The sequence below is a fragment of the Pseudorca crassidens genome, chromosome 18 (genome assembly GCF_039906515.1).
Source record: "Pseudorca crassidens isolate mPseCra1 chromosome 18, mPseCra1.hap1, whole genome shotgun sequence".
Taxonomy (NCBI): Eukaryota; Metazoa; Chordata; class Mammalia; order Artiodactyla; family Delphinidae; genus Pseudorca; species Pseudorca crassidens.
In genome coordinates this window covers 64,725,997-64,749,776 of record NC_090313.1, presented here as the reverse complement: position 1 = coordinate 64,749,776, position 23,780 = coordinate 64,725,997, and the positions used below count along the sequence as shown (strand labels likewise).

The following is a 23,780-nucleotide window of genomic DNA, read 5'->3' as shown; positions in this document are numbered from 1 at the left end:
TAGCTAGATCCCCTTAGAAGACACAGAAATGCCTGCTCACCAAAAAACACAAAACAACAACCCCCCCCCCCCCCAAACAGCAATTTTCTCTTGTTGTCAGCAAGGTAACTCCTCAGGGGATAACGTTTCTTTCTTAATCCTGTAAGGGGTCACGATGACCCACTACTCACCTTGCTAGACTATGTAAACTATCAGTATGTTACTTTGACGTACAATATAACCTTTTGTCTTGAAAACGTATGTAATTGTGCTTTGGGAGGAACAATCCTCAGAGCTTTCTGAAAGACTGTCCCCTGGGTTATAATCCTCAGGTTGGCTCAAATAAAATTCTCCATTTCTTTCTTAGATTGACTATTGATTAATTTTTCATGGACAGACTCAATGTTGAACTTTGTCTATTCCAGCAAAAAGCGTTATCTGTGGATACTAATTGAGCTAATTGGGGAGAAGAAGAGGAAAGCCCATTCACGTCTTTAAGAGAGAAATTTCCAATACTATGTTACTTTTTATATTTAATAAATATTAGTTCGTGATTTGGATCAGTTGTGTACTACTAGTAATTTTAATGAATTTTTAAAAGCCTATTAGAAAATAGAAATTAATTTCCATTGATATGATAGGGTGATGGGTAAGATTTTGAATCATGAAAAACAGTATGTATGGAGATATGAGTTCAAGGAGAGAAAGGAATAATGTAAACTTTCTAATTCTTAAAGGAGAGCTTTCTTTTTAAAAAACTAGATATGGTGGGTTTCAAATTGCCGTGGTATTTAGATTCCATTGGTTATGTTTTACTTGTGTCAATATTTATAATTGCTGGAAATTACATCCTTTCAACTGCTTAAACATGTAATGAAACGTTTCTGACGGCACCTTGATGTGCAGTGGGAATGAGGAATGCGTAGGGGGCGATGGGGAGATGGTGAGAGAGTATGTTTGCAGACCACTGGGCAGTAGCTCGTTTTATAAGAGGACCCCATGGGAGGCCGCCAGCTGTGGCCAAAAGAGCAGGGCTCTGTTCCAGTCTCCATCTCTTGACAGTATTTGAGACCTTGCACGAGAAACTCTCAGTCCAGCTCAACTGTAAAACTGGGCCACTACTACCTGACTCGGTTGTCGCAAGGCATAAAGAGAATATATGCAAAGCCTCTGGTACACCGTAAGCAAGAACGGGGAGCGGGAGCGGAATGTTTGTCGAGTGTAAGCAGAGGAGTCCCGACCTAAAGTGACGGAGGTGACGCGGCCAGGTCTCCAAACGCCGCGGCCGGCCCCCACCCCTCTTCCGGGTGGACTGTGTGGACCCGTCCTCTCGCCACTCTGGCCCCGCGCCCCGCCCGCCTTCGCTAGCGCGGCTCCGCCCCGGCCGCCAGCGGGCGCAGAAGCGTCTGGAACCTGGACCCACCCGGGATACTACTCTGGCCCCGCGGAGCAGGCGGAGCAGGTATGCTATGGGTGGTCCCCTCAGTCCGAACCCGGAGCTGCCTCCGGGAGCCCCGGGGAAAGGGTGGAACCCCCGCCCGGGAAGACGCGAGCTGCAGAACTGCAGTCTCCGGTCCCGGGCCGCGTCGGTCTCCATGGCAACGCGCGGCGCACCCAGCTCCTGGCCCCCGCGGGAGTTCTGCCGCCTTCCCGCCGGCCGCTTCCCGGAGAGTGTTTCTAAGGGAGAAGGATTTTTCCCCCCGGAACCTAGGGGCTTCCACCCACCGGTGCCTCTTGGGCGGGAGCGTCGCGGTCCCTCAGTTCCTGCGCAAGTGCCCTCGAGTTCCGATTCCGCCAGCGCCTCCCTCAAAACCCGGCCCTCCAGTGTCCCCAAGCCTTCCCTGGCTGCGGAGCTGGCTTCCAGCCCTGTCCCACCTAATCGTCCCCACTTCCTGCACTGACACAAATTACTCAAAAACGTAACCTGCCTGCTCACTCAGGTTTTAAAAATCATCACGATTCCCTAACTGTACTATTGAATATAACGGGGAAATGCAGTGGAGCAGTTTACCCAAAGCCCCAGAGGCCGGCGGCTGGCCGAGGGCCGCCCGGCCGCGTAGCTTCCAGAGAGGTGGCAAGTGGTCGGAGGCAAGTGCTGGGCCGCCAGAACCTGCCCAAGACAGTTCAGAAACAACCCCACTGGGAATTACTGGCCCGTTTTTTGCCCACGGGCTATTGAGGGTGTACTTGTGTTACAAGCACCGTGTTTCCAAAGAAATGGTAAAGAGGAAGGGACCACACCGCTTACTGCCCCCGGAGAATTCACCTTCCCCTCTCGAGAAGCCAGGACCCTGGGCTGAGAGTGACGAACCCAAATCGAAGGAGCCTGGGCACCAAAGGGAATGTTAGACCTTTTAACTGGGGATTCTGACTGGGTAGGTCTTGGATGGGGCCCTTGTATACTCTGGCCTTACACACCCTCCTGCCATACCGAATCTGATCAGACGAATCTAAGTGCCACAGTGACTCTCTTTATTATAAAGTCTATATTTCAATCTGTAAATTCTTGGTACTGCTACACTGGAAGAAGTAGTGAAGTAGCAGGGAGTCACCTGATAAGGACAGCTGCAAACTTTTAGGTCTCAGCTGCCAGGAGCAGCGTGGCCAGTGGGGGAGTGATTTTCCAAAACGGTGAACAGTTCCTGGTAAAGTTCCGAACAAGGTGCAGGCAAGCCTTGATTTACATGTAGTTGCATTCCTCGAAAATTCAGTGTTAAATAAAACTGTGCAAAATATACTTTGTATTTAGATGTAAAATAGTTTGGTTTTAGCCGCAGATAATTATAAACGGATTTTTCCAAGCACATGAATGTGTACGGAGACTTTTTAAGGTTGTAGGGGCGCTGGAAAATACTGTGCGGGACCGTCCCTAGCATCGCAGAATCTTAATATCTCAGACCCCAATGGCTGCTGAAAGCCTTCGTGCCTGCCTCTCCATCTCTGCGAACAGAAAAAAACTCCGTACGTTTCAAAAATTTCTCCTAGGGGGCAGTAACGCCCCACTGAGAAAGGCTGGACTGTAAAACCACACAAGCAGAAGGACAATTCCTGCTGCCTAGAGGTGCCCAGACGGGGATATTATATTTTTCTTTCTCAGAACAATCTTCAAAAACATTGTTATTTCCATTTCAGAAATTAGAAAAGAGAGGTTTTACGAATTAAGTTATTTGCCCGAGATGACAACACTAGGGTGTATCAAAGTTGAGCTGCAGCCCCAGTCTGACCATGGAGCTGACTAAGCTCTGTCTCACTTTGGTTGTTACCTGTGGCCGCAAGGAAAGTTATTTGATTCAGTCTTGGCGAAATTAGAATGAAAGTTTTAGCAAAATGAGTTCTTACGTTGTAGTGGTCTGTTTTCTGACTTGTTCATATTTATGAAAAGTGTGCAATAAAATTTCACTGCTCTCATTTCAGGTAACTCCATGCATTGGAGACCATGGATAAATATGATGTGATTAAGGCCATTGGGGAAGGTGCCTTTGGGAAAGCATACCTGGCCAAAGGGAAATCAGATAGCAAGGACTGTGTTATAAAAGAGATCAATTTTGAAAAGGTAAAGTTAAAAAGTTAAAATTCCTGTTCATTTTCAGTGGTATATTCATCTGGCTTTTAATCCAGTTTGTCAAGGAAACACATCTTTTTTTTTACAAGTATGAGTGAGTTGACTTTTGTTTGCTCAAGTCCATTGTCCAAACAGCAACCAATGATCTTATTTTCATTTTTATTTTTAAATTTTATTTTTATTTTTGGCTGAGCCATGCGGCATGCGGGATCTTAGTTCCCCGGACCGGGAATGGAACCCATGCCCCCTGCTGGGGAAGCAGAGAGTCTCAACCACTGGACTGCCAGAGTAGTCCCCAGTGATCTTATTTTTAAAGAAGGAAAGAAAGAAAAAAAGGAAAAGAGAAAAAGATGTTATCGTCCTGGCTCCTATGGTACTCCTTACAGTGATAACATCTTTTTTTTTTTTTTTTAATCCTATGGCACGTCTGTGAGATGCCCCCTCCTCCGTTGCTCTAGTTCCTCTGTTTTGCCGTGTGCTTCCTCTGACTGCCTCTCCAAATTCAGGTCCCCTCCACAAGGAGACCTTCCCCAAGCATCCTAGCCAAGGTAGCTCCCTGACTTCAATCACTCCTTATCACACCACCCTGGTTTATTTTCTTAGTAGCATTTATAATGATCTGGAATTACTCTGCTCACTTATTTCTTGTCTATCTCCTTCCCCATGCAGAACAGTGCCTGGCACATAATAGGCGCTCGGAAATATGTATTGAATGCATTGAAGGAATGGAGGAAAACCCTATGTTATTGTTAGTCTAATGGTTTTGGAGAATAATTAAATATATTTGATTTAAGAGGAATCATTTTTGCTAAATTTCCCTTGGTTTGTGTTTATGTTACCCTCTCTAGTGGCTGTGTTGGCTTCAGATATACGGGGATAACAGTGTCCATTATGGGCTAGAATACATGTTAAAGCAAGTCTCGTTGGTTACCTTCTGGAGGATTTATAAGTGAGAGGAGCAGAAAAACTTCCATACAAAATGGGTACAAAATGGATGAATCAAGTTGCACTTATGCGAATGTACTTAGTGCCACTGAACTGTACACTTAAAAATGGTTAAAATGGTATCAATTTTATGTTGTATATATTTTACCATAATTTTTAAAAATTGGGGAAAAATAGGGACTTCCCTGGCAGTTCAGTGGTTAGGAATGGGTGCTTTCACTGCAGGAGCCTGGGTTCAATCCCTAGTGGGGGAACTAAGATCCCACAAGCCATGCAACATAGCCAAAAAAAAGAAAAAAAATTGGGGAAAAATAAAAGGACTTCCCAAACTTACATTAAAACTCAGGTGTAGATGATTAGCTTCAGGGCGAATGCTTTATTCACCAATACAGGTCCCTTTTCATGGATCCACCACCTATGTCTGCTAATGTCCTCTTAGTCTAGTGGCCTGTGAGGGCTTCCTTCCACGACCTTATTCTCCTTACTCTCTTTTGTTTATCTGACTGCTCTTTCTCCGGCCTGTCTGTCTCCTAACCCTCCGTATGTCCCCGACCACCTATCCTTTGCCAACTCTCTTTCTGTGTACTGTTACCTGACAGTCACCTCCCTTCAATCTTTACCACTAAACAGATCACTCTTAAAACTCTGTCCAGCCTTGGTATCTTCCAGAGCCCTAGTTGTGCATTTCATTAGCCAGCTAGATATCTTCAAGTAGTATCTGTGTGAGTAATCTACTGCTGTGTAACATATTACCCCAAACTTCGTGGCTTAAATAATAGACACATTATCTCACAGTTTCTGGGCATTAAGAATTCAGAGTGAGGGGTGTTGAGGACCATCTTGGAAGCTAGCTAATACAATTGTACCCCAAAGTAGAAATTTCTCACTTTTCTAAGCAGATCCAGGTCACCCACTCTGTGCTGCTCTGTGTTAATAACACCAGTATTTTTATGATATCCAGGCTCAAAACCTTGGGGTCATCGGTGAATTTTTTCTCTCTCCCCATCCAATTACTTGCTAAATGCGGTTGACTCTTTCACTCCCTTGAATTTGTTTCATTCCTTTTGTCAGTGGCCTGGGTTACTTGGATCACTTCAGTACCTTTCTCATGGCTCCAGCTCTCATGTAACAAAATCTTGGGAATTCTCCCCCCAGGCTCCCAAACCTTCCCTGGGACAGAAGTCATAGAGGAAAAGATGGCTAGATGCGTCGTCATCTTTGACTACACTAAAATATAAAACTTCTGAATGACGGAAAACCATCATGAATAAATGGAAAGAAAACTGACAGAATGCCCAAAATACTTGCAAGTGTTGACTAAAGTGTGCTAGCTTTTTTTTTGGCCACACAGTGCAGCATGTGGGATCTCAGTTCCTCCAACAGGGATCAAACCCAGGCCCTTGGTAGTGAGAGCATGGAGTCCTAACCACTGGACTGCCAGGGAATTCCTTGTGCTAGCCTTTTATAAATCTTAAAAAGAAAAAAAATTATAACTGAAGAAGTCATCATATACAAATTTCAAACTCGTTAGAAAACTAAGAAAAGTAAAATAAATCTATTGATTTTATATCACTTTTTGCTGATACAATTGGAAAGGATTGAAAAGAATATAAAAGTGGAGGAAGCGGGCACTCTCTTGCTCTGCTGATAGGAAGGTAAATCACCCTGAGGGAAATTTATCAATACGTATCAAAGCCTTAGAAGGATCCATGCCCTGTTTGTATCATTGACGAGGAGTAAGATCCGAAATACGTTGTAAAGATGAAAAAAAATCAGGCCACAAAAAGTTATGTATATATATGTATGTACTGTTAATGTCACACACACACACACACACATGCACACACAACATTAACAGTGGTTATTGCTGATTGGTGGGATTTCACCTCTATCATTTCTTCCTGCGTGGTCAGAATTTTTAATATGAAGCATATATTATGTTTTTAAAATTAAGAATTCTATTATTTGTATAAGCAGAAAAAGCTATCTTCATCTTGAAAAAGAAAAGAAAAAAAATGTATGCATCCTAGGATCTGGTAGTTCTTCTTCTGGGATTGTATTCCAAGGAAATACCCAGAAATGTGCAGACAGTCAGCAAACAACCTAAATGTCCAACAGTTGGGGATTGGTTAAGTAATTTGTGAAAGACTAAGCTGTTCATCAAAATCACGTTGTAGTCAAAGCATTGACATGAGAAGTATCATAACTTTTGCTAATTAAGAAAATAGTACGTGTAGAATGATGCAATCTTTGTAAAAATATACGCATTATCTCTCTATATAAGTATGTATATTCCCACACATATCTGCCCATACATATAGGAAAGACCTACTTACTACATTATTATCGAGGTGGAATGTGGGATTATGAGTAATTTTTGCCTTGTACTTTTATATCATTTCACTCTTCAGATTAGTTTTGACACCCCTCTCTGATTTGTTCCCAAATTCCATTTTCAACCTCCCCTCACATACTCTTCCTTTTTGCCACATGCAAATCCTTTGCACCGCAGCCTCTGTGCTCACCCGAGGGGCTATTTCTTCCCAAAAGGTCTTTGCCTGCCCATCCAAGCATCAAGATCCCACTTGTTCAGGGCTGAGACTCAGTACACCTTGTAGAACCTTCCAGATCTAAGTAACCTCTCTTTCTCTGTAAACTCCATAGCTTTTTTTTTTTTTTGCGGTACGTGGACCTCTCACTGTTGTGACCTATCCCGTTGGGGAGCACAGGCTCCGGACGCACAGGCTCTGGACGCACAGGCTCAGCGGCCATGGCTCACGGGCCCAGCCGCTCCGCGGCATGCGGGATCTTCCCGGACCGGGGCACGAACCCGTGTCCCCTGCATCGGCAGGCAGACTCTCAACCACTGCGCCACCAGGGAAGCCCTCCATAGCTTTTTATCTGTACTGCTGTTATGGTACTGATTGCTGTCTACTTTGCTGCGCTTTAGCTGTTTATTTTGTGCCTTCTCCTCCTTGGTAAACTGTATATTCTGTGCAGGCAGAATCCAGGTCTTTTGCATCTTGGTATTCCACACAGCAGCTAAGAGTTCTTTGCACCAGTAGCGGGTCAGTAAATTCTTATTGGATAAATAATTCAATGCATAGATACTTTCAGGCCTTCTAGCTCTGTTGTTAAGCTGGTACATATTTAGGAATTATAAAACCATTTAAATTCTAAGTAAAGAAAAAATTATGTGGGAGGTGAATCCTCTATAAAAATATATATTAATACATTTCATAGAGTCTCTCCCATTCTTTAGTATAGATAATAAAAAGCTGACTGTATATTTCTCATAGAGCAGTGAATTTTTTCATCTTTTACTTCATGAACCACCCTAGTCCCCATGCCATAAATAAGTAGAATTTCTATTGGGCCTCGTTATTGTTGCTTTCCCGTATCTCTCTGTGTTATCAGAGTTGCCTAACAACATTTGTGTCACAGTATTAACATTTATTATTTTTTTCTTTCTACTCTAATGTACTTTTTCATTACTTCTTATCTAGAGAAATTTACATTTCTTCTCAGCTCTCCAGCACCTCTCCACAAAGCAAACTCTAGACCCCAGAACTTAAATCGCTTATTTTCTTACAGGTACCAAAAAGCTCTATATTTTCTATCATCATCCTACAATTATCAAGCATATTCTTTTATTTCTTGCCTTCAAAAATGCATTGTATCTTTTCTTGATAATAAAAATTAAAATGTTCATTGAAGAAATTTTGAAAAAAACTGTAGGGAAAAATAAGGCTATTTAGAGGAAAATGAAAATCACTTTTAACCTCTCTCTTCATCACTATTAACATTATGGTGAAGTTCTCTCCAGACTATTTTTAATGCATAAATGTACCTTGTAAGTTATTAGAATATATTAGATGATTGATGTCATGGTGGATATACTCTTTTATAGCAGCTTTTTACCCTTAGTATATTGTGAATATTTTCTCATGTCATTCAATGTTTTCATATAATAAAATGTTCTCATATAATATCATTCAATGTTTACAGTAATAGTGGGTGCCTAGCAGACCTCATGTTATCCCAGGTGTTTTACATAATTAATCAATTTAATCTTCCCAACAACTGTAAAGGTAGATCTCATCACCCTCACTGTTTAGGTGAAAGGGCTGAGGCTCAATGAGGTTAAGTAATTTGCTCAACAAGGCACAGTGACCAGCAAATCCTTCTACCTCTTCCCCTGCTCTTCCTGCCAGTGCTTCCGTGGATTTTTGATGACCGCATAGTGTGACATTAGGTTAAAAATACCATATTTTATCTAACTCTTTTTCTATTTTCAGAGAGTTATGTTGCTTGATTTTTTTGCTATGATTAAATAACGTTTAATATGTAGAAGAGTCATTTTTTCTTAAACTGTGTATATGTGTTTACCTATATGTGCATTAAATAAAAAGGTCTAACAATTAGCAGCAATCACTCCTAAGGAATAGGAATTCGTGGGATGGGTGGGGAGGAAAAGGGGAAGTTTTACTTTCATCTTATTTACTTCTATCTGGCTTAAAATATTGTTTCAAATCACTAGTGTATATTCTTAATTAAAAACTAATAGTAAAACACTGAAATGAAGGCTTTTGTATGAGAGCCCTTGGGCACATTTCTGATTATTTTCTTTGGATAAACTTCTAGAAGGATTAATAAGTTAAAAATAGGAGCATTTTAAAGTCTCTTATTAGATACTGTAAACTTGTTTTCCTAGAAAGATTTTACCAATTTATATACTTACACCAGAAGTATGTGAGTGCCATTTTGCTTTCTGGTTAACTGTGGGTATTAACATTCTTTTTGTCTTCGCCAATTTCACAGATGAAACATATTAAATTTTGTTTTAGTCTTCTTTTATTACTGAGTGAGGTTGAATATTTTTTACTGTTTCTGAGCCATTTTTAATTTCTTTTATTTTTTTAAGGGTTGCCTAGGCATGTATTTTCCCATATTTCTATTGGCATATTTGCCTTTTTTTCTTACTTGCCAGAATCCTTATATGTTATAAATACAAAAAATCTTTGTCATATATATTGCCAGTATTTTTACCTAACTATAAAAATACACTTATCTCCCTATATTTGCCTTTCAATTTTGTTTATCATAGTCTTTTGAAAAAAACAGTAGTTATAAATTAAAGTAGTTAAGTAGCTAAGTCTATCCTGGTAGCGTATTTCAGTTATTTTTATTTTGAAACTCATATGTACCAATTATGCAATTTAAAGTGGGGGGAAAGATACTGAAGCTTAGAAGATTTAAATAATTTACTGAAAGATACATAGCTAGGAGGCAGTAAAGCTGGGATGGAGAATAGTAATTTTTTAAAAAATTTTCAAATTTAAATGAGGATGAAAAATTTGGGAACTCACACATTACCTGTGGGCCAAATGTTGAAGGTCATCACAGAGGGAACTGTGGAGAGGACCAGTGACCCATGGAGGCCGGAAGGGTGGGGCAGCCGGGCCAGAAGTCAGTGTAGAAATGACAAAGCGTCAAGAATGAGGAAGAAAAGGTAGAAATGAGGTGTGGCCATTGCCAATGGCACCAAAACATTTGAACAATATTGTCCATAGATGATAAATAGAATAATAAGGAAATACATCAGGGAGTGAGGGGAGGAGAGAAATAGGTAAGGCAGATTAAGGGGTACAAGCCTCCAGTTGCAAAATAAATGAGTTATGGGTATGAAATGCACAGTGTGGGGAATATAGTCAATACTTAATATCTTTGTATGGTGACAGATGGTAACTAGACTTATCTTGGTGATCACTTTGAAATGCACATAAATTTTAAATCACTGTGTTGTGTGATAGAAAATGACATAGTATTGTAGTTTTTGAATTTTACTTCAAAAACAAACTCAGAAAAAAAGATCAGAATTGTGGTTACCATGGGCGAGTAGTATGGGAAGGGAGAACTGGTTGAAGGTGGTCAAAAAGTACAGACTTCCCCTTACAAGATAAATAAATACTAGGGATGTAACGTACAACATGATAAATAGAATTAACACTGCTGATGTTATACGTGAAGGTTGTTGAGTAAATCCTAACAGTTCTCATCACAAGGAAAAAATGTTTTTTCTATTTCTTTAATTTTGTATCTATATAAGATGACAGATGTTCACTAAACTTATCGTGATGATCATTTCATGGTGTGAGTCAAATTATATGCTGTACACGTTAAACGTATACACTGCTGTATGTCAGTTATATCTCAATAAAACTGGAAGGAAAAGCAATAATAAAAGCAAATTAGTTTTTTCAAAAGAAAAGAAAATACATCAAATCTAAAATGCAATCACGAGAGACATTTTATTTGAAAATGAAAAACGTAGTAATCTTAACATAGAACTTTACCGGTCTGATTTATGTGATATACGACATTTTACTTTTTTTAGATTTCATTTGTTTCTTCTCAGCAGTGATTGCTGCTGGAACGTTGCATTTTTTTTTTTTTACAAATTCCTTTGTTGCTGAAAGATAAATATTTATATAACTTTCCTCCAGATGACTAAATAATTGACACAGTCCACCAATCCAGCAGAGATTTTAATACAGCAGAACTTCACCAGAAATACTTATTTTCTTGTTTCTGATTGTCACTGACAAACCATTGACTAGACATAGGACACTCTAATTCTAGAAATGTCATTTCCTGCCGTTGAGAGATCTGTTGCAGAAGTGCTATTAAAAGCCAGTGAAATCCTGGAGAATTTTCGATGACAGTGAGTAAAAAGCATTCCTTGAAAGCGAATTATCTTTACAGACTACTCTGTCTCTTAATATAATTTAGATGCCCATCCAAGAAAAAGAAGCTTCAAAGAAAGAAGTCATTCTTCTGGCGAAGATGAAACATCCCAACATTGTAACCTTCTTCAGTTCATTTCAAGGTTTGACTTTCTCATTTTCTTAAAGTATTTTAATAAAGTGTGGGCATGTAGACTTCTGTATAAGATAGTTCCTGAGAAGTATGTATAAATTAATTTTTGTAACTGGACTCATTTTCCCATTTACTTAAGTTGTCATTTGAGACATCATCTTTATTTCTTCTCTGGTGAGTTTTTGTAGGCAGCTTTCCTAAATTTTCTCAAGTTTGCCCACCTGCCTTTAATTCTCACTCCCTCAGATAGTTAACGATGGGTGTATTAGCTTTGCTGCAGTAAGAAATTTCAGTGACCTACAAGAATACCATCTGTGTCTCACTCACATTACATGTTGGCTACGGTTGGGCGGGGTCTTTACTTTTTTAATTTATTATTATTATTATTTCTGGCCGTGCCTCATGGCTTGTGGGATCCCGGCAGTGAAAGCGCCGGGTCCTAACCACTGCACTGCCAGGAAACACCCAGGAGGAGTCTTTAAGTCTGGGGTCCAGCCTGAAGGAGCAGAGCACATATGGAGCTGTTTTCCTGAGCCAGAGGAAAAGAGCAGGACACAGAGCCCACCCCACCCTCACTCTCAGATCCCTGCTAGGATGTGGCATGTTTCTTACTTTCCTTATGTGCTCACGTTCTGGGTGCAAAGCAGCCGCAACCAGCTCCGGGAACGGGGTGATGGTGGGGGAGGGTACACTCTGCCTCTGTGAGTCCTTGCATGTCCCGGGGCAACGGGGAGGGCTGTACAATTCTCCTACAGAGAGGCAGCCAAGCAAACGGCCAGAATAGAGGGGAAAAACTTTAAGGCCTCAATTCCCTTCTCTGTGTGCCTGAATACAACATTTCTGCTGCCTCTATCACTTGACTCCAAAGGTTAAAAAACAAAAAGCCCACTAAAAACACCATAAAAGGAGCGTTGGTCATTCATTCAGTTAAATATTGATCGAGTGCTTACGCTGATGCATTTTTCTAGGCGCCAGGAATACAGCAGTGAACAAACACAACAGGCACAAATTCCTGTCCTCGTGGCTCTTACATTGTAGTGGGAAGAGACAGACAATAAACACATATACAGCATGTCAGGTGTTTAAAAGGCTGTGACAGGGCTGTCTGTGTCCCCAGTTCACCATGGGGCATCCCCATCCCAGCACCCAGCACTGGGGGTGCTTGAATTCACAGGTCAGAATTAGTTCATGGAGCAGGAATGTTGCCTAGATATCTTCAAGCACCATCGGGGGTGTAAAAATCAGTAAATAAAATTTAAAAGCTATTTTTTGAGCTTTTACACTGTGCAGGGCACTGTGTTCCTTGCAAATTAAAACCACTGCATTCAAAATAGCTCTCTGTGTTTCTTGCAAATTAAAACTGGGTACATTCCTTAAAAGAGCTCTCGGGACACCTCCAAGGTCTTTCTGGGAGCTGAGAGTACATGTGAGCCGGGAATTGAGTTGTCCCGAGCAACTTCTAAGGGGCAGCCGCTGAATAAGGTGCCTTGCATTCCTGTTCATTGATTCCTAACAGCGACGCCATTAGACAGTCTTCCTTTTCCTCATTCTGTGGGTTATGATTGTGACTCCCTGTGACTCGTAAGTCCTGCTCATCGTCAGGCCTTCTCTGAGATCCCAATTCAAGTTACAGCCCCCTGTACCGATCTCGCCAGCACTTTTGTACTGTGTGTGTATGTTCATATACGCCATTAGGAACTGTCTAATATTTGTCTCCCTTTAAGACAGTAAACATAACAAATTCTTTTGCTCACCACTTGCTCCTCAGCATGTAGCACACAGTAGGTGCTCATACACGTTTGCTGAATGGGTGCCTAGACTGGGCCATTTAGGAGAGTGGAGTATGTCTTTTTTTTTTTAATTGATTAATTAATTTTGGGGGCCACACCCCACTGCATGCAGCAGCGGTCCCCAACCTTTTTGGCACCGGGGACCAGTTTCGTGGAAGACAATTTTTCCATGGACCGGGGGTGGGGTGGGTGGATGGTTTTGGGATGATTCAAGTGCATTCCATTTATTGTGCACTTTATCTCTATTATTATTACATTGTCATACGTAATGAAATAGTTAAACAACTCACCATAATGCTGACAGGAGGCGGCGCTCAGGCAGTACTGCAAGCGATGGGGAGTGGCTGTAAATACGGATGAAGCTTCGCTCACTCTTCCTCCACTCACCTTCTGCCACGTGACCCGCTTCCTAACAGGCCACGGACTGCTAGTGGTCCATGGCCCCGGGGTTGGGGACCCCTGGCATGCAGAATCTTAGTTCCCCAACCAGGGGTCGAACCCGTGCCCCCTGCAGTGGAAGCACAGAGTCTTAACCACCGGACCAACAGGGAAGTCCCTGGAGTATGTCTTTACACCGTGCAAAATGGATATTTGAGGATGGTTTACGCTGGATACCATTATCAAATTAGAGGTCATTTTTTACAGCAGAAATAACCTTCACTGACTTCGTTTATGTTGTAAGCTTAAACTTTCTTACGACAGCCTTTTCCTTTGCTTAACTAGAGCACGTCTGTGTTTGGGAAAACTGGAGCTGTTGTGACGGCTTTGAGTTTGCCTGGCAGTTTGTTGGGACTTGAAACACTGAGCTTATCTGAAAGCCTCAGAGGTCCTTGCAACACCTGACTCTAGAGAGTTGGGGGAAAGCCTTCGTTTACCCTCAAACAGCTCACCTCGGAACAGAAGAACCCTGGCTCTCGTTCATTAGTTGTTTGTCTATAGAAAGTAGAAGTTTTCATAAGTTTGAAGCAACATGAGAAAAATAAGAGAATGTAGTAAGATTTTCCTAAGGCTAAATTAATTCCACTTAAATTCCTTCAGTAAATTTTTATCAAGTACCTATAATTTGCTAGGCATGGTCTAGGTAAAATAGGCCCAAATCCCTGCACTGCTGTTTTCTGTTGCTGTATAACCAGTGAACACGAATTTAATGGCTTAAACAGGCACCCACTTATCCTCTCCCAATTCCTCTAGATTGGAAGCCCGGGCTGGGCTTAGGTGGATTCTCTGCACAGGCTTTCACATAGTTGAAATCAAGATGTCAGCTGTGTCTGCAACCTCATCTGAGGCCGAGTTCTCTTCCAGGCTTATTCCGGTTGTTGGCAGGTTTCATTTACTGCAACTGTAGGACTGAGGTGTCTGCTTTCTTGCTGGCTGTTAACTGGGGGTGATTCTCTGTTTCTAGAGACCAACCGCCCTTCGCTGGCATGTGGCCCCTTCAATAGGCCCTCTCCAGCTGGAACCTCTCACTTCTGTTTCTGATTTCCAGACCCAGATTTAAGTGGCTCTTGTGATTAGGTGTATAATCTCTTTCTATTAACTCAGAGTCAGCTGTTTAGTAACTTTAATTATATCAGCACATCCCCTTTGCTATGTAACATAATCATGGGAGTGATATCCCATATTTACAGGTTACACTCTCGCTCAAGGGGAGAGAGTTCACAGTGTGTGCGCGTTAGTGCCATCTGAGAATTCTGCCTGCTCTACAACTGTGGAGTTTACATTCCAGGGGTAGAATGTGGGGAGAGACAGACAATAAATGTAAACATAATTAATAAGTACAGTATATGCAGGTTAGAAGTTGATAAGTGCTGTGGGATAATAAAATAGGGGGAGGCAGGAGTGGAGGGAAGCATTGTAAATAGGGCGGTCAGGACAGGCCTTGCTGTGAAGGTGACATTTGAGCACAGACTGAGGAGTCCTGCTAACATCTGGAGAAGAGCTTTCCAGGCAAGGAGAAGAGCCACTGCAAAGGGCTGACGTGTTAAAGGACTAGCCAGGAGGCTTTGGGGAAAGGCCATCTGCTATTGGCCCTGAGCACCTCTGCATGTTTTTGCTGGATATGCCAAGAATGCCAAGCCCTGACCGAAAGCTGGCTTGTTTACTGCTCACTGTAAAAGCAGTCGATTCCTCAAGTGCAGTGTTCCTCTCCTGTAATGTAGCCACTGCGTGCGCAGTTGTCCATCTAGGCTCTGTGGATTTGGGAGACATAGAACGAGTGCTAACATGAAGCTCTGACAGCTGCTTTTGCCAAGAGTAATAAAGTCCTTTGTCTCTGGCCCAGGAATCTCGTGTCTTCTGCCAGCATCCACGACAATAGTCACAGGCTGGTAAGCAGGGCAGAATCTCACACCTGTGGCAGAAGCCACTGTGGGTGCAGTGCAGTGAGCAAGGGGGCATAGCAGAAGATATTTTTATTCTTTGTGCTGAGCCCGTGTTCCTCCTGGGTTCAGCACTAAAAGGCTTTTATTTTTGTGGAATGATGGTGATACTGGATGATACCTCGTTCCATCAAATCTGGAGGCCATTGGTTTTAAGATACATTATTATGTGCTGATGAAAAGGAAAGATACTGCCCATGAGACTATGACACTATACTTTCATATCACACTTTTTATTTTATATGTATTAAAAGAGCTCTTTTAGACTTGTTTAAACAGAGTTTTGCTTTCTATTACTCTTGTATGTTCATTAAAAGGGAAATATGAGCAGATTAAATTGGTTAAGATAGTCTAAAAATGAATGAGGCTGGGGACACGTGGTTGCTTGAGGCAGAAGCCTGGTGTGTCTCCCTTTGCCTGGCAAAGCAATAAAGCTATTCTTTTCTACTTCACCCCCCCCCCGAAAAACAAAACAAAACAAAACAAAAATTAATGAGGCCGTGACGACATCAAGACTGCTGGGCCCACAGTCACCAATTGGAAGATGCCAATGTCTGTAAGACATAATCCTGATTTTTTAAAAGGGCATTTTAGAATAAATTAATTATAATAATTGTTCTTTAAGTGTTGGAATTTGGCAAGACAAAGGTTGCAACCCTGAAGTTAGTGCCCTCTAATAGTTTTGAAAGGTCAGTGACCCATGAGCTTTATAGTTCCAGAAACTCCTGCCCTAGAGGGTGCCGTGCACTTCCTTTTTGGAGTATTCTTTTTTTCTCCTTTCTGCATTTTAAAATATTATACATGCTGAAGACTAAACACAAATCCCACCCCCAAACCTAAAGTGATCTCTCTCTGGGACTTCCCGGGGGGTCCAGTGGTTAAGGCTCTGTGCTTCCACTACATTGCAGGGGGCGCGGGTTGGATCCCTGGTGGGGGAGCTAAGATCCTGCAAGCCGCGTGGCGTGGCTACCCCAACCTGAAAAATGTAATTAAAACTAAATATAAAAAAAATAAAGTGATCTCTCTCGCCTCTGCTCTGAGCACTTCTGAACTCTTACTGACCGTTTCACTTGTGTGGCATTTGTAATAAGCTGTGTTATAACGTTAGCGTATATTCTTTATTTCCCTCGGTGAGATTGGAAGTTCTGTGAGAACAAGGATTGTTTCTTATGCCTTTTCCCCTTCCTAAAGTGCTTAATTTTTTTAAACAGGTGGAAAATTTGAGAGCACAAATGACCTTTCCCAGCAGTTCTAACCCCATTAAATATGAAATTAACAATGGCTAGTGGGAAAAAAAGCAGATTTAGAGCCAAATGATGCTCATCGACCTGAATAGTTCCTTCAAGATGGTTCGGCCATGATTAATCCTGCATCAGTCAGTGAATTTCTTCCACTGAAAGCCCGTGTGAGGCTGAGTGAGTTAGATGCTGGTGGAAGGGAAGGAAAATGGAACCCTTTTCGCTTAGTTTCCTTCCTTTGATTTCCCCATGGTTTTGAAATTGCCATCCCTTCATTGCTGTGGCAGCCCTTTCAATGACTGAGCTAAGACAAGTATTAATTCTCCCAAAAATAATACATTCCTGAAAGCAACTGATCTCTAGGTAATCAGGGTAACCCTTCCTGCAATAATATACAATGGAGAAAAGACACTCTCTTCAATAAGTGGTACTTGGGAAAACTGGACAGCTACGTGTAAAAGAATGAAATTAGAACACTCCCTAACACCATACATAAAAATAAACTCAAAATGGATTAAAGACCTAATGTAAGGCCAGACACTATAAAACTCGTAGAGGAAAACATAGGCAGAACAGTCTATGACATAAATCACAGCAAGATCTTTTTTGATCCACTTCCTAGAGTAATGAAAATAAAAACAAAAACAAACAAATGGGACCTAATTAAACGTAAAAGCTTTTGCACAGCAAAGGAAACCCTAAACAAAATGAAAAGACAGTCCTCAGAATGGGAGATAGTATTTGCAAATGAAGCGACTGACAAGGGATTAATCTCCAAAATATACAAACAGCTCATGTAGCTCAATATCAAAAAAACAACCCAATCAAAAAATGGGCAGAAGATCTAAATAGACATTCCTCCAGAGAAGACATACAAATGGCCAAAAAGCACATGAAAATATGCTCAACATCACTAATTATTAGAGAAATGCAAATCAAAACTACAATGAGGTATCACCTCACACCAGTCAGAATGGCCATCATAAAAAATTTACAAGCTAAATGCTGGAGAGGGTGTGGAGAAAAGGGAACCCTCCTACACTGTTGGTGGGAATGTGTAAATCAGTGCAGCCACCGTGGAGAACAGTATGGAAGTTCCTTACTGGTACAGCTACCATATGATCTAGCAATCCCACTCCTGGGCATATATCCAGAGAAAACCATAATTTGAAAAGATACATGCACCCCAATGTTCATTGCAGCACTGTTTACAATAGCCAGGACATGGAAGCAACCTAAATATCCATTGACAAAGGAGTGGTTAAAGAAGATATGGTACATATATACAATGGAATATTACTCAGCCATAAAAAAGAATGAAATAATGCCATTTGCAGCAACATGGATGGACCTAGAGATTATCATACTAAGTGAAGTAAGTCAGACAGAGAAAGACAAATATCATATGATATCTCTCATATGTGGAATCTAAAATAATGGTATAAATTAACTTATTTACAAAACAGAAATAGAGTCACAGATGTAGAAAACAAACTTATGGTTACCGAGAGGGAAAGAGGGGGGAGAGACAAACTGGGAGATTGGGATTGACATATACACACTACTATATATAAAATAGATAACCAATAAGGACCTACTATATAGCACAGGGAACTGTACTCAGTACTCTGTAATGGCCTATATAGGAAAAGAATCTAAAAAAGAGTGGATATATGTATATGTATAACTGATTCACCTTGCTGTACACCTGAAACTAACATAACATTGTAAATGAACTATACTCCAGTAAAAAAATTTAAAAACGCAACAAAACAAACAAACAAAAAACAAAACCCTTCTTGGACTCTCCGGTCTTTCCTTCATGGCCTCTTGTTCTCTCTGCCTGTGTGTGTGCAGACTTCTGTTGTAACTCTTCTCACGTATATTGACTGATGCCCCGTCTAGACTGTCACCTCCTTATTCAGGAAGGATAGCTTATTTGCTTTTTATTCCTAGCACAGCGTTCCTTAGCATGTCTTCCATAAAAGTTTGTTGATGAGTGAACGGATCTGTCCCTTTAAGAGGGGAGGTGGACCAATGGAAGTGTTCTGTGAAAGAAGCACTCAGTTTGTGAATGAGAAGCAACCAAGGGCAGGTGCTGTCAGGTTACCGATAGCGCCTTTAAAGTTGGCTTAAGCCAACCTAAGTGTCCATCAGCAGATGAATGGATAAAGAAGATGCAGCATATATATACAATGGAATATTACTCAGCCATAAAAAGAAACGAAATTGAGTTATTTGTAGTGAGGTGGATGGACCTAGAGTCTGTCATACAGAGTGATGTCAGAAAGAGAAAAACAAATACCGTATGCTAACACATATATATGGAATCTAAAAAAAAAAAAATGGTTCTGATGAACCTAGGGGCAGGATAGGAATAAAGATGCAGACAGAGAGAATGGACTTGAGGACACGGGGAGGGGGAAGGGTAAGCTGGGATGAAGTGAGAGAGTGGCATGGACATATATACACTACCAAACGTAAAATAGATAGCTAGTGGGAAGCAGCCGCATAGCACAGGGAGATGAGCTCCGTGCTTTGTGACCACCTAGAGGGGTGGGATAGGGAGGGTGGGAGGGAGATGCAAGAGGGAGGGGATATGGGGATATATGTATACGTATAGCTGATTCACTTTGTTATACAGCAGAAACTAACACACCATTGTAAACCAATTATACTCCAATAAAGATGTTAAAAAAAATAATAAAGTTGGCTTAAGCTACTTGGAAGAAAGAGGTAGCAAATGATAGATATTTGGCAAGAGATTCTGATGTTGAATGAATACTTAATAATTACAGGGCAAAATACTAGAAAGATTAACACTTGCTGATAAGCCTGCTTTTGTGCGATCATTTTGTGTTCCTTAGATGTTTTTATGAAACCACTCTACAAACCTTTATTAAGCCCCTTCCATGTGCCAGGTACAGGGAATACAAAAGTACTAAGTATGGAGTCTGTCTTCAGGGAACCCGAAAACTAGTGGGAGAGACAAACAAGTTAGTAGAAGCCCTTATTCTAACAAGAACCCATCTGGTAGTTGTTTGGTTAAAGAAAAAAGCTGATTAAGCAGGAAGTCATACAAACTTATTTTAATCTATAAATACAAAATCATTTGCCAAACTTCTGACGTAAGACCAAGGCCTTGTCTTTGATTGTGAGTCCACTGATTGGAGTTCGGAATCTTCTTTCGTACATAGGGCTCCCCCCACCCCCAATTTATAATTTCCAATTTCTTTTCTTTAGACTGGAGTAAGAATTTACAGGTACTCTCTGTGCCCAGTCTTATGAAAGCTTCCCCGTTATTTTCCACTGCTTCCACCCAACATTTAGGTCAGTGACTTTTTTTTTTTTTTTTAGCTACTCACTTTTACTGAGTCATCCACAGGATTCAATGTAGTTTTTGTAGAAATAATCACATCTTCCTTTCCCCATTCATCTTTCATCAGTTGATGTAATAATTACAATAGCAAGTATAATTGGCATAAACAAATTAGGGAATGAACACAATGATCTTGGTAAGAATCAGTGGGAGCAGAGGTACCTGGGCATAGATGAGTCCAGAAGCCACCAGGGTAACCTTGAGCGGACAGTGGTCATGAAGAGTGCCCTTCAATCTAGTGAGTAGGTCAGGCAGAGGTCAGTTAGAAGCGTGTCTACTGTACTCAACAACATGGTTGAATAAGCCCCATATAAATAAAAGTTTATGCCCAAATTCAAGGGTGTATTAATTCTTCCTGAGGTGCTGAAAAAGATTCACAGCTGCTTTTTTATAGCAGATTTCCAATCTCCTGCAGGAATGTATTAAAAATAATTGCTCTCATTTATTGAACTCTCATTATGTGCAGGTATTGTTCTAAGTATGTGACATGGATTAAAAACCATTGAAAAGATTAAATGAGGAAGGATAAAACAATCCCAAGAGGAGTTTCTATATTATTATCTCCATCTTACAGATGAAATAACGAGGCACAGAGAAATTAAAATAACTTGCCCAGAGTCACAGAGCTGAGAAATTTAAGTGGTGAAGTGGGATTAGAGCCCAGTCCATCTCGATTCTACAGCCAGAGTTTTAAACTATTATGCACTGCATTTTTCTGCTATATTCTCCACCTTCTAGAAGTTAAAGGCAAATAATTAGTAAGTATTTGAAACCCATCCAGCACTGAATGATGCCTTTTCTTATAGAGAACAACAGGCTGTTTATTGTGATGGAGTACTGTGATGGAGGGGATCTCATGAAAAGGATCAAAAAACAACGGGGAGTGTTACTTAGTGAAGATCAGGTAAAAAACTCTTCTAATTTGCCTTTTAATTTATATTGGGGGATTAAATTGATAATGTCATAAGCAATAGACTGTTTATATGAAGCATGCTTTGTGGAAGAGAAATACAAACTATAAAATAATGGATCAGTATTCTTGATAGGTCTAGCCTAGGACATGTTTGCAATTGAACTTAAATTGAATCTCGTTTTGAGAGTGAACTTTGCTTCAGAAAGAACCGTGTCTGATTTTTGGACAATCTCATGTAGGATGCCTCTGAGATGAACCTTCATGGCGGAAAAAAAAAAGTGAATGTGGATGTTCCTCAGCCATTTAAAATGTGATGTATTTATAGCTTCACTTTTCTTCCTTTTATCGTTGGGTACTCTTTTAAAATAGCTATCCCACTTTGCTAGGGAGGATAGAAGCTCTTCTTAGCAATGGCTATGTAGCTTCATTCGCTATTAAGAGAGAGGAGAGAAAAGGTGAAGAATAATGGCCTCAGGTCTCATTCTCTCTTTGCACAAACACATTTTTCTTCTATTCTCTGACCTCCCTTTGATACCCTCTTGGGAGTTGTACTCGTGAAGGAGACAGGTGTGTGGGGTGGGGACTGAAGAATTGGACTCAGGGCCTGTGTGATTGATGGGAAAGGCCACGGCCTCAGGCAGGGCACAGGAATGGCCTGCCATCTTTATTTAGGGCATTTGTTTCGTAGTTCTCTTTTAGCATTTAAGAGCATCAGACCCAAATAATTTCCTCCTAGAGTTAAATTGAATGTGGTGGGTTTCCCCAGTGGCGCAGTGCTTAAGAATCCACCTGCCAGTGCAGGGGACACGGGTTCGAGCCCTGGTCCGGGAAGACCCCACATGCCGCGGAACAACTAAGCCCGTGCGCCACAACTACTGAGCCTGCGCTCTAGAGCTCGCGAGCCCCGACTACTGAGCCCGCGTGCCACAACTACTGAAGCCTGTGCACCTAGAGCCCATGCTCCACAACAAGAGAAGCCAATGAAAGAGAAGCCCACGCATCACAACGAAGAGTAGCCCCCGCTCACCAAAACTAGAAAAAGCCCGTATGCAGCAACAAAGACCCAACGCAGTCAAAAAAAAAAAAAAAAAAAAAAATTGAATGTTGTGAATGTATGAATGATTAAAGAATCAGTATCTCTAACCTCTGTAAATTTAATCAAGCATTCTCCCTATGCTCATTTACATTATATATTAAATTCTGTATTTGTAGAAACCCTCCTTTCTTCCTATCTAGGTATTTTTTTGCCGCATTTAATAAAAATACTTTTCTCTACACAATTTCAAACTACATTTCCCATTTGGGGGAAAGAACTAAAATTACAACTGAATCTTAGTATCTGGAATGTAGCTTTTTTTCTATTGTTTTCCTCTCTGTGTATAATTTGGTGGACAAAGAATCATTGAAATTATAGAGTCATTTAAATAAATCTCTATAGGTATAGACATAGTTTAATAAAGAGGCTCATGGCCAGCTAAGAAAATCATATCTAAGAAATAAAATTAAACTTTAAAAAGTTTAAAAGTAAAATATTTCTTAGTTTTATATTATATACTTGTATGTTGATATTTCATTAAAAATTTTAATAACCTCACAGATTCTCCACTTCTTCCTCTTTCTCTCTTTGCCCTTGACACCTTCCTTCCACTGAAAAGGAAAAAGCAGTGGCACTAGGGTTATCAGGAAACAGAGCTGCTTGTCTACTCTCCTGATGCAGTTAGCAACCCAATGTTAAGAAAAAAGAAGATCATGACTTGCCTCCCTCTCTTTCTTGGTTCTGTTTATCTTTCTCTGAGTGCGGTGTTCCTTTTCATACCAACACATTTGGATTGCCTTTTCACACCTCCATGTTTCTAACTGTAAAAAGAAAATAGTACGATAAGATGGTATACCTATTAGCTTCATTCATATAACCACACACACAAGTATATTATTCCTCTCTTCTTGTATGTTATCATGAAGACATTTCAGTGATCACCAGACTCCTCACCAGTTTTGTTTCATGTTCCCTCTACAGATTCTGAGTTGGTTTGTACAGATTTCTCTAGGACTGAAACATATTCATGACAGGAAGATCTTACACAGGGACATAAAAACACAGGTAACAGCTCAGAGACAAAATCAAGACAGATCTTTTGTTTTCTTGAAACATCTCCAGCAACATAGCATTTTCTCCACTTACAGAACATTTTCCTTAGCAAGAATGGAATGGTTGCAAAGCTTGGGGACTTTGGTATTGCAAGAGTCCTGAACAAGTAAGTACTTTTTAAAAACACTTTCTTTCTGATCGTAACAGCCAAAATATGTATTTTTAGTTATCATGAATTAAGATATTAAGAGCTTGGTTTCCCAGTAATTTTTGATAACTGTTTATATAAGTGTATTAAATCATTCAGATGCTACTTTGTCTGAGATTAAAATTTGCAGGTAGATAGGAGAAGGATGGTGGCGATGTATAGTGTGATATAAGCTGATCAAATGAGATGTGACTGAAATGCGTATAAAGCTAGTGAGCGTTTCGTGAAACAGGCAAATTCACACGTGCTGGGGGGAAGGTATTGATGCAGCTGTTTTGGAAGACAGCTTGGTGGTCATAAATATCAAGAGATTTTTAAATGTTCCATTTCTGAGAATTTATTCGAAGGGGATAATTTGAAATCTGGAATAACTTAGATGCCTAATAATTGGGAAATGGTCACATTTCATAAAACTTAGCA

The 23,780-nt window shown here is 40.7% G+C and overlaps 1 protein-coding gene across 9 annotated transcripts in view; it reads left to right on the top strand.

Moving 5' to 3' along the window:
- Positions 1-486: 486 nt before the first annotated feature.
- Positions 487-23,780, top strand: part of NEK5 (NIMA related kinase 5) — a 64,816-nt gene continuing 41,522 nt past the window's right edge. For all 9 annotated transcript variants that reach the window (XR_010936842.1, XR_010936843.1, XR_010936841.1 and 6 more), the window contains exons 1-6: positions 487-1,441; positions 3,394-3,532; positions 11,279-11,375; positions 20,957-21,054; positions 23,081-23,164; positions 23,248-23,318. Coding sequence is in view for 5 of the 9 variants with exons in the window: in XM_067713097.1 (XP_067569198.1) it covers positions 3,416-3,532; positions 11,279-11,375; positions 20,957-21,054; positions 23,081-23,164; positions 23,248-23,318 (467 nt within the window). In the remaining 4 variants the exon portion in view is untranslated. The remainder of the gene's footprint in view (positions 1,442-3,393; positions 3,533-11,278; positions 11,376-20,956; positions 21,055-23,080; positions 23,165-23,247; positions 23,319-23,780) is intronic.